The sequence below is a fragment of the Podarcis vaucheri genome (genome assembly GCF_965113315.1).
Source record: "Podarcis vaucheri genome assembly, chromosome: 11".
NCBI classification, from domain to species: domain Eukaryota; kingdom Metazoa; phylum Chordata; class Lepidosauria; order Squamata; family Lacertidae; genus Podarcis; species Podarcis vaucheri.
In genome coordinates, this window is record NC_138749.1 from 23,387,884 (window position 1) to 23,399,235 (window position 11,352).

Sequence of the window (11,352 nt, forward strand, 5' to 3'; positions counted from 1 at the left end):
CACAGTCCATGTCGGAAGTCTATATTTTGGCTAATTCTCTTTAAAATACCTCAAAAAGCTGAACAACTTGGCAAAAAACAACAACCCCTCAACAACTTTCCCCCTTTAAAAATATGGCAACCCTATTATACATTGCAATCATATAGAGAAGCCCTCCTGACTACCCCCTGCCCCCATATTGTATTTTATGTTCAGTTCCTATGCAAACCAAGGCTTTTTAGCAGGGTGAAACAAATCATTCATCCAGAGACAAATTGCTAAAGGTAATATACAGTATATGTGAGTTTGAGAGCCCTCTGGTGGACATAAAAAATATTAGGACTTCTGTGGGGAAAAAGTAAACTTCACAGAAGGCTCTGAGGAACATCATTCTCCACCATCTCAGTTGCTGCCGCCTCTTTGGCACATTGGCACATGGTGCCTATAGTGTTTCAAAGGCATTTCTTTTCATGTGGATGAATCAAATGGCACACAAAACTTTGTGTGGAGGGAGTTTATGCGCTTGTGCTGAGATCTGCAAAGGGTCCCTTCTCAAGCCTGCCAAATGTGCAGCCGGCAGAGATATGAGTCTTTAATATCAGCAGTCAGGAGCGCTGCCCTGTTTTTGAGTTTCTGCCCTGTTTTTGAGTTTGTTTGAAACCTAAGCAGCTTATCTCGTATTCCTTTGTAAGTTTTTCTTAAAACCGTTTTGTGAAAGCAATACTAGAGTCCTCAATTTCTTATTACTACCGCTTGGTTCTCTTAAATAGGGCTATGTTTAAAACTTATCACTGAGGTTTTCAAACCTTTTTTGTAAACTCAGGGAAGCGTTTCAGCCCTGCTCTTGAGTTTGTTTGATATCAAAATCATTTAAGGTTTATAATTTCTTTATTTCCTTCTGAGGAAACTGATTAGTTCAGTAAAACGAGTTTTGTAGCAAGCATATCCTTAAGTCATTGTTAATTCCAGGTTAATTTTTCCTTAATTTTTTTATTTTTGTTATTTAATTTAATTCTATAGTCGATTACTTCTTGTTTCAGGGATTTTCACGGCAATTCTTTTGTTTTGTGTAATTTCTTGGTTCCGTGACTGTCTTTTTTCCACTGGCAGAGATATGAGTGGCAGGTCCTGCCTGAGTAGCCCATGTTGCCTCATGCATCCTTTAGATGTGGGCGGAGGTTTACCTGACCCCCCCACTAAGGACACTGAGAAAGAAGCAAGCCATTTATGGGGGGGGGGAGCCTCATTGGTCCAGTAGTCCAGATCTTTACCTGCAATATAAAATGGTATCAGATGTTTAAAATGAACAGCAATAAGGCTTTAAAAACAGTAGATACACTACCAAAATATAGATAAAATTGACAGATCTTAAAAGCAAATATATGTAATAAAACTACGTGTCTGGATAGTAAAGGTAAAGGGACCCCTGACCATTAGGTCCAGTCGCGGATGACTCTGGGGTTGTGGCACTCACCTCACTCTATAGGCTGAGGGAGCCGGTGTTTGTCCGCAGACAGCTTCTGTGTCATGTGGCCAACATGACTAAGCTGCTTCTGGCGAACCAGCAGGAAGCAATTGCCTACCCCAAACATTCCACTAGGTTCAATAGTCGTCACCCAGTTTTACACAGCAACCTCAGGTATGATAGGAAATATCAGTAAAGCACTCCTGAGAACACAGGGTAAGCCTGTCTCTCATTCCCTCCCTAATTCATTGGTCATGTTGGTTCATTAAATGACACAAACTTTTCTTGCCTGGAAATGACTGACACGTTTCTGAGGTCACATTGTGGGTGTTTCAGTTTCAAAATGAACATCCATAAAGAGAAAGAAGAAGAAAACCTCACTGTGTATATATACCAGATACTTTGATGTGGGGGAACACAAAGCAGCAACGATGGGTGTTTTCTTTGACTTGTGGTTCTTCAGTGCCATTTTTCTCTTCGGGATTCCAAGAGGTAAGTGTCCCGTTATATGAGAGAGAGAGAGAGAGAGAGAGAGAGAGAGAGAGAGAGAGAGAGAGATTGCAATGTAATGCAATCAATTGGTTAAGCAAAGAAATCTTGTTTTTGTTCAATCATTAGCTCAAAATATATTAGTTGTAGTAGTATTAATTGGATTTCTTACACACCCTTCATCATCAGGTCCCAGGGTGGGTTGCAACAATTTAAAAATGCAATATTAAAATCATTTAAAGCAACTGGCAATTGATTTACAATGTGTGTGCTCCTTTCAGTATTTACAAAGTAAGGGAACCTGCACACCAGTTTGGTCCAGTGGAAGTTGAAAGGTGAGCCTGATACTGTACCTTTTTGGCTGAGCTATATCACGGACCTCATTTGGCAGCGTTTACTGCTGGGGAAATGCTATCCTTCCCTCTGAGAGCAATGCTGCTCTGTCAAATGCCTCATGTGTGATGGCTATGTAAATGGCTTCAGCTCCCACTGAATTGTGTCTCTAATCAGAAGGGTGAACAGAAGCACAGCACCTTCCCCATCTCCAGCAGCTAGTATTTAGAATCATAGAACTGTAGAATTGTAGAGTTAGAAGGGACCGCAGGGGTCATCTAGTCCAACCCCCCTGCAATGCAGGAATCTTTCCCCGCCAGGTGGGGCTTGAACCCACAACCCTGAGATTAAGAGCCTCGTACTCTACCAACTGATCTATCCCGGTCAGCTCGTATTACAGCCTCTGATCACACTCTGCTCATAAAGGCACTGTATAGTGAGTAGGGGGTGCTGCTTGGGGAGAGTCCAAAGGAGGGCTGAGTTTGACCCCCTGGGCCTGAGACTTGCCACCCCTGATCTAACAGTTGGCACCACCCTCAGCGTCTGCTGAGCGAGCACCCAGTAATCTCTGCCTCTCTGTATGCACCTGTCTTCATCCTTTGCAGGAGGTCAGCACAAGGAGTGATCCATCAAGCCCACCAGCCACTTACGGCAGCTCACCAAAGGCACGCTAAGCCTGTTTTAATACTGCCTGGAATTGCAGAAACAGGAGGCAGGTTGTCAATCACCTGGTTGGGCCACCAGAATAACATGGCCAGGGAGCACTTTTCAGTTTGATGGGCCATCAGTTACACAGGCTTCCTGGAGTGAATTACATTCTTTTCCTTCATTACTCATTTTCCTCTATTATTTTTTCTTCTATTATTATTACTACTACGGCAGTGTATGCCACCCATTGTGATTATTAGCATGACTAACACCCCTTTCTCAGATCAATGTGCAGATATAATTGGAGGGAAAGAATCGAAACCACACTCAAGACCTTATATGGCCTTAATCAAAGGACGCCAGATCTGTGGAGGAACGTTGATCAAACCCAACTGGGTGTTAACAGCAGCCCATTGTCTGTAAGTTTCAAGAAATGTTTCTGTTTCTGTTTTTGGTGGTGGTGGTTCACAAACTTAATACTGCCCATGTAGGGATGCTAGCAGATTTGCAATTACCAGCTTAATATCAGAGCACAGCTATCCTTTGGGTGTTGCACATATCTCTAAATCTTGCAGTACAGTTCTTGGCTCAAGAAAACCTAGGAAAATGCATATAAAAATGAATATTGAAGGTTAAAATGGGTATAAAAATGCATGTTTCATAATAAAATACATTGGGGAGCAGATTGGGGTAGAGTGTATTAAATTGTTTATTTTGTGCAAAGTAAGTTCAAAAAGGTAAAATTTTGTGTGGTTTTTAATAAAAATGCATATTGATGCAGAAAGGGAATGGATTTGTAAATGAACATACCGTATGTGAAACTGACATACGTTCGTGAACTTTGGACTTCCTTTAACTTATCCATATTCTTTATCTTCTTAGGGAGAAAACTCCCACAGTTGTTCTTGGAGCTCATTCATTTGCTAAACATGAGGATACCCGGCAGATATTTAGGGTTGCTAGACAAATTGCTCACCCATGCTATGATGAGACGACAAAAGAACATGACCTTATGCTTCTGCAGGTATATCTCCAAATGGCACATACATCTAATATAGGTGCTAAGGGAAGCTACCATGTTGTGTCTTTTCCCTGAGGAGTGTTGGGAGTTTGCTGACAGTGACACCCACTGATGACATCATGATAGGTGGACTCCTCACAGCTGCTGCAAAAGGCGCACACTTGGCCAAGCATGATCTCTGAACTGAGCAGGGGTAGGACTAGACGTCCTTCCAGTTCTATGAAATTCTATGATAGTGATATGCCAGTTGCCTTGGCAATGGGGTAAACACTGGCGGAGTGAAGTTAAAGACGTAAGGTAGAGAAAAGGAATCATAAAGATTGAGCACAACAGCGGCATTGTCTGGGTGATAGGAAATGCTCTCCCTCCCAACCATAAGCCTGGATGTTCAGAGAGATGGGGAGAGGGTTGGGTAAGCTGTTAAGCCTGCTGAGATCTATTTAGATGCCCAGGAGGCAGAATCCAGGGAGGTTTTCTGGCTAACCTGCCACACTGATTTTAATGGGAGTAGAGCATGACTAATTTCCTCTGATCCAATTAGCAGGGGGTGGCTGTAAGGGAAGATCTGGCAGCATCCAGAGGGGGTTATGGCAGGATTCAGTAATAGGAGGCCAGGAGGGGCCATATCTCCCCCCAGTGAAGAACATTAATCCATTCTCCAATTGCACAAGAGAGTGAGGCATATACAAGGTGGTGTTGTTGGCATCTGTCTGTCACAAGAGACCATGGAGTGCACCTGGTATAGTGACTTATTATTATAGTGGGAAACCTCTGAACCTCCAGATATTGCTGAACTATAACTCTCATCAGCCCTAGAAAGCCTGGCCAAAGGCAAGGAAGGATGGAAGTTGTAGTTCAGCAACATCTGGAGGACCAAGTTGTCCACACCCAGATTAGCAAGCAGTTCATTGGAATTGGGGTTGGTCCATTTTCTTACTCAAAGTGATTTTGAGGAGGGCCCCATAAAATTAGCTGCTGACTAGAGAGTTAGTGGAATCAGTATTTTTAGGAGGACCCTGAAGATTTCCCCCCACTCTCCCTTACATTGCCTGATGTAAACTGAGCTACCGATAAAGGTAAAGGTAAAGGGACCCCTGACCTTTAGGTCCAGTCGTGACCGACTCTGGGTTGCGGTGCTCATCTCGCTTTATTGGCCGAGGGAGCCGGCGTACAGCTTCCGGGTCATGGGGCCAGCATGACTAAGCCGCTTCTGGCGAACCAGAGCAGCGCACGGAAACGTCGTTTACCTTCCCGAGCAACGGGAGCTAACCCCATTGCGGGGATTTGAACCGCCGACCTTCTGATCGGCAAGTCCTAGGCTCTGTGGTTTAACCCACAGCGCCACCTGTGTCCCTTCAGAGCTACCTATATGATGCACTGAATTGCTGATAGCATCCTGAGTTTATCATGGGCTGCTTGGTTATTACAAAAGTGAAGTCTGGTTGGTGTTCTTTGTTACTGCACAGAACATTGTGAAAACTTCTTTTTTTAAAAAAAAGTGTATTTATAAATTCATTAAACTTTAACTTATTTAACCCACTGTTGCTCACAAAATACGGTTGTGTGGAATGTTTCAAATTGAAGATCAGCACATTTTTAGCAGTTTTGTTAGTGAGGTAGGTTAGGCTGAATGACCCAGCAAAGAGTTTCATGGCTGAATGGAGCTTCAAACCTGGCTCTCCCTTGCCTTAATCTGACACACTAACCACTACACCACACTGCCTGCTAATAATAAGTGTTGGTTTTCCCTACACACACCCACACCCCGCTCTCTCTTCCATCTCTTTTAAGCTTAATGGAACAGCAAAGATTAACAAAGATGTGAGAACCATTAAGCTTACCAAAAAGGGCGATGATCTCAAGGCAGGAACCAAGTGTCAAGTAGCTGGATGGGGAATTACTCAAAACAGACAGAAGAAGCCATCTGATACCCTGCGTGAAGTTGACGTCACCGTCATTGACAGAAAAATATGCAATGATGGCTATAAACGTCCTATTGTGACAATGACTATGGTGTGCGCTGGAGACAAGAAGGGAGGAAAGGATGCGTGTGTGGTAAGCTTGTTTATTTACCATTTCTGTCCTGAAATATGAACTCTCTTGTGACTGACACCTTGTTCAGTAGCGTGATACACATAAGGAGGAATAATTAGCTCTGTTTACAGTAGCTCTGTTTACTCAAGACTTTTAAATACAGTGTTTCCTTGGTGAAATTCCCCCAACTGGGAATTAAATGACTGTCTCGCCAGAGTGGTGCATGCTCTGGTTATCTCCCGCTTGGACTACTGCAAGCACTCTACGTGGGGCTACCTTTGAAGGTGACCCGGAAACTGCAATTAATCCAGAATGTGGCAGCTAGACTGGTGACTGGGAGTGGCCGCCGGTCCTGAGAGATCTGCATTGGCTCCCAGTACGTTTCCAAACACAATTCAAAGTGCTGGTGCTGACCTTTAAAGCCTTAAACGGCCTTGGTCCTGTATACATGAAGGAGCATCTCCACCCCCATCATTCAGCCCGGACACTGAGATCCAGCGCCGAGGGCCTTCTGGCAGTTCCCTCATTGCAAGAAGTGAGGTTACAGGGAACCAGACAGAGGGCCTTCTCGGTAGTGGCACCCGGCCCGTGGAACACCCTCCCTTCAGATGTGAAGGAAATAAGCAGTTATCTTCTCTTTAAAAGACATCTGAAGGCCGCCCTGTTTAGGGAAGTTTTTAATATTTAATGCTGTATTGTTCTTAACATTTGATTGGGAGCCGCCCAGAGTGGCTGGGGAGACTCAGTGAGATGAGCGGGGTATAAATAAATAAATTATTATTATTATTATTACAGTGGTGCCCCGCAAGACGAACGCCTTGCAAGATGGAAAACCCGCTAGACGAAAGGGTTTTCCGTTTTGGAGGCGCTTCGCAAAACGAATTTCCCTATGGGCTTCCTTCGCAAGACGAAAGCCCATAGGGAAATTTCCAGGACAGCGGGGAAGCGCAGCGCGTCTTCCCCACTGTCCTCGGACCTCCTCCGAAGGCTGGCGGTGGGGCGGAAAGCCCTTCTCCCCGCACCAGCCTTCGGAAGGCTCCTCCGAAGGCTGGCGGTGGGGAGAAAAGCCCTTCTCCCCGCGCCAGCCTTCGGAAGGCTGCTCCGAAGGCTGGCGGTGGGGCGGAAAGCCCTTCTCCCCGCGCCAGCCTTCGGAAGGCTCCTCCGAAGGCTGGCGGTGGGGCGGAAAGCCCTTCTCCCCGCACCAGCCTTCGGAAGGCTTCTCCGAAGGCTGGCGGTGGGGAGAAAAGCCCTTCTCCCCGCGCCAGCCTTCGGAAGGCTTCTCCGAAGGCTGGCGGTGGGGCGGAAAGCCCTTCTCCCCGCGCCACCCTTCGGAAGGCTCCTCCGAAGGCTGGCGGTGGGGCGGAAAGCCCTTCTCCCCGCGCCAGCCTTCGGATGGCTGTCCTGAAGACTTGCGGTGGGAGGAGGGTTTTCCTTCCCACCGCCAACATTCAGAATGCTGTTCTGAATGTTGGCGGTGGGGAGGAAAAACCCTCCTCCCACCGCAAGCCCCGGGAACAGAGGAGAAGCGCTGCGCGCCTTCCCCTCTGTTCCCGTACCTGTCCTGAAGGCTTGCGGTGCGGAGAAAAGCCCTTCTCCCCACCGCCAGCCTGGCAAGCGGTTTCCCTAGGAACGCATTAATTGATTTTCAATGCATTCCTATGGGAAACCGTGCTTCGCAAGACGAAAAACTCGCAAGAAGAAAAAACTTGCGGAACGAATTAATTTCGTCTTGCGAGGCACCACTGTATTTAAACAGCCCAATGAAGATTAGAGTGGAAACAGCAGTTTAGAGAGAAGCAGCAATTATTTTGTAGTGCCTTTCCTGCCCTTAAAAACAACAGGCCTGGGCAAGGTCTGAGAAAAATGTTTCTGCAGAGTTTCAGCATAAACTAAAGAAAAGCCAGTGCCTAATCAGACCTTGATTTTGTTACAGCTATGATGGGCCCCTGATTAGCTACCATCACACACAAATAAACACACAAGTCTGCTTAGTAGTTGGTAAGGTGTGGGAGGAGGAAGATACGGGAGGTTACCAGGGTTAGGGAGTGATTTATGTGAAGGAGGGTTGCAGAAAAAGAGCAGGGAGGAAGTGTGGACTTGGGGCAAAGTTGAAAATAGGGTTGCAAAGCCAGACTGTGGAATAAAAGAGAGAAGTGGTTTCAGAGATGGGGTTGAGGAGGTGAAAAGCAAACTGGGGTGGAAAGGGAGTTAATATGGAGGAAGGTAGGGGACTTGGTGAGTGGAGCAAGCAGGTTACAGACTCTGCTAACCCAGAAATAGTGCTTCAGGTTAAGAACTTTGCTTCAGGATAAGAACAGAAATTGTGCTCCGGCGGCACGGCAGCAGCAGGAGGCCCCATTAGCTAAAGTGGTGCTTCAGGTTAAGAACAGTTTCAGGTTAAGAACAGACCTCCGGAACGAATTAAGTACTTAACCCAAGGTACTACTGTATAGTGGGGAAACAGTTGAAGGACTGTCCTGTAGGGAAATCATGAAATGCAGGCGTTTAATTTGTCTAAACTCTCCTTTTATTATCATTTTGAGAATGTGAGCAAAGAAAGATATGAATCAGCAACAGGGAATAGTCTTGTCAAGGCTCTCTCTTCTTTTTCCCACCAGGGTGACTCGGGTGGTCCTTTGATATGTAACGGGGAACAAAAAGCCATTGTATCCTTTGGTGGAACATCAGCATGTGGTGATAAACGTCAACCTGGCGTCTATACTCTTCTCACAAAGAAGCATATCTCCTGGATACAAACAACGATTGGAGGCAACCTATAGATGGCTGGTTTGATTTTGTGGTTCTCTCTCCAAATACTCATTGATCTGGCTTTAATAAAATCAAATGTAAACAACAACAAGAAACCCTTGCTAGCTGCTTTACTTCATGAGCATGTCGTTCATGTCATTCATACACCCATGGGGTGTATGGGATGTTATGGGAGGGGTAGTATCTCTGGTGGGGGACATGTTGCGCTGCTTTTGGATAGTTTGTCCACCTTTGGTCCCCCTCCCTGCACTCCACACTCACCTGCACCTCCTCGAAGCTCTCAGCATGCGAGAGGGGACAGACCCCAGGAACGGCTTCAACTGGCTGGCTAAACCAGGTGAGGGTAGCCGATGGATCTCAAACCCTCGCTGAGCTAGTGACTTTCCCTGCATGCAAACACAGACTCTGGCAGATTGAAGGAATGAGACCTATTGTGGTCTAGAGGGAAGTGAGGTGCAGATGGGGCTTGTCAACCTGGGCAGGTAGCCCATCTGGCAGAAGGAAAACTCTGAATCCTAAACCTGCACTGCTGTGCAGGATATTTTCAGGAGAAGAAAATACTAAGCCAGAGGTTTTCAACCTTTCTGAGTCCACGGCTTCCTTGACCAACTACATTCTTTCTGCGGCACCCCTGTGGGACTCAGGAGCCCAGTTATGTCACCCCTTGCCTGCAGAGCTGGCAGCCCCTCACCCTTTTTGAACACCCTCCCTTGTGGAGTGTTTCCTCAGCCTCCTCTCCCCTCTCCTTAGGAGTCATCTGGGCAGCCGCTGCTGCCACCCCCTGGTATCTGAGCTACCCCCCCCCCTCCTCAAAGGGAGGTGCCTCCTCCCACTGCCCCACAGGGTGTGGGACTTGTCTGTCCATTCCCAACAGCAAGGGCTGACGGACTGTGGCTGGACTCCCTCGCCTGCTTGCTTGCTTACTCCGAGGCCACCTCAGCTCCTGGCAACCAGCGCCCCTTGGCAAGCCCCAGAGGCATCATTCGCCCAGGGAGCTTGTAGCCAGGGCTGCTGCAACAAACAGCTATGCAAGCCTTAGGGAGGCAGAGATGCAAGAGGGCATCAGAGGAGGAAGGGAAGGAAAGAGGGACAGAGGCCAGTGTTGCCCGTGGCACCTCTGACCATCATTCAGGGCACCTCAGGGTACCCTGAGGGCACTGGTACACTGGTTGAAAACCAGTGGGCTAAGGAGTAAGCCCTACACAAATCCGGCATCCCTAAGATGGTTGGATAGCACCTTATATGCCTCATTCTGGCAACTCCTGAAGCCAAGCTGGTCCCATTTGTATTGCTCTGGTTTCCTTTGGACCACATCAGCAAAGCCAAGAGGGCCCCTTGAAATTTGGGCAGCCAGGACCTCCAGACATGAAACCCGGTCACTTAGGTGCTGCTAACACAGCAGTTCGATTTCACTCCCGGAGGCACACTCCATTCTCTCGAGACAGATGGGTGCCAGCATGCCATTCATCCTTGTCATGGCCTTTTATGTACTAGGACCATCTCTCAATTAAGAAAAATTGAAGGATATGAAATTCACATGCAGCAGAATGAAGTGGGGATGCAGCGGCAGAGTTCTGAGGTACAGTGGTGCCCCGCAAGACGAATGCCTCGCAAGACGGAAAACTCGCTAGACGAAAGAGTTTTCCGTTTTGGAGGTGCTTCGCAAAACGAATTTCCTATGGGCTTGCTTCACAAGACGACAATGTCTTGCGAGTTCCTGCTGGTCCCCCCCCCCTTTTCTAATCCGCTAAGCTGCTTATCAGCTGATCCGATCAGCAGATAAGCCGCTAAAAGCCGCTAATAGCGCTAATCCGCTAATCCGTCAATGGGCTTGCTTCGCAAGACAAAAAACCGCTAGACGAAGAGAATCACAGAACGGATTCTTTTCGTCTTGCGAGGCACCACTGTGCTAGACTGCAATGAAGCATTTCAGGTGGCCCCAAGAGGAGTCAGAGGAAGAGCTGCCAGCCATTGAAGCCATGTGGCCGCTGTGTTCAGCTCAGCCCCCAGCTCCTCCCAGCATTCTGACGTCACACGCATGACCTTGCCCCCCCCCCATTGCCCTTGAAAGCTGGTGCCTCTGATACGATCAATACTCTGCAAGCAGAGAAGCAGCACACGAGGGAGCAGATTCGACTAGAATCTTTCATAATATGCTTGTGGGTTTACTTGCAGAGGAAGAGCATTCAGAAACAGCATTTTGAAATGACACAGCCCACTTTGCCTACCACCTCAGGGTGCACCCTTGTTGAGCTGCGTGTGTGAACCAGGGTTGTGGGCCAGGTGACATACTTCACAGAGGGCCTTCCTCCATTTGGAGGACCTGTGGTCTCCATGTCTGGTTGAAAGTGCCATAAGATTGCAGAGCGGGTGAGGCCTGGAAATTCTATGCCCACAGTGAGCCCCATTTAAATTATAGTAATAATTTCTAAAGTTTCATCTATTCCATACATAAAAATCAGCATGTGGGCAAACTGTTGTCATATGTTGTTGTCTTTTGGGGGGTGATACTTTTTTTTTTTTGGCAAGGCATAGCTTGCCACCCTAGAGTTCTAGTGGAGGTCTAATTGTCTCATTGAGAGAGCAGAAGTTACACTCTCAGTTCATTGCTCCA

At 47.1% G+C, this 11,352-nt stretch overlaps 1 protein-coding gene across 1 annotated transcript; it reads left to right on the plus strand.

Moving 5' to 3' along the window:
• The first annotated feature begins 1,790 nt into the window (after positions 1-1,790).
• On the plus strand, positions 1,791-8,833 carry LOC309543051 (granzyme A-like). Its single transcript, XM_082242269.1, has 5 exons — positions 1,791-1,936; positions 3,198-3,333; positions 3,797-3,938; positions 5,727-5,990; positions 8,588-8,833. Exons 1-5 carry the CDS (start codon positions 1,876-1,878, stop codon positions 8,747-8,749), a joined length of 765 nt encoding a protein of 254 aa, XP_082098395.1. The 5' UTR covers positions 1,791-1,875; the 3' UTR covers positions 8,750-8,833.
• Positions 8,834-11,352: the final 2,519 nt, after the last annotated feature.

What these genes read in the sequence shown, in the direction of transcription:
- LOC309543051 (XM_082242269.1), top strand. Translation starts at nt 1,876, where the DNA reads ATGGGTGTTTTCTTTGACTTGTGGTTCTTCAGTGCCATTTTTCTCTTC. An exon ending in TTAACAGCAGCCCATTGTCT is followed by an intron (nt 3,334 to 3,796) that starts GTAAGTTTCAAG and finishes TTATCTTCTTAG; the next exon opens with GGAGAAAACTCCCACAGTTG. An exon ending in ATGACCTTATGCTTCTGCAG is followed by an intron (nt 3,939 to 5,726) that starts GTATATCTCCAA and finishes ATCTCTTTTAAG; the next exon opens with CTTAATGGAACAGCAAAGAT.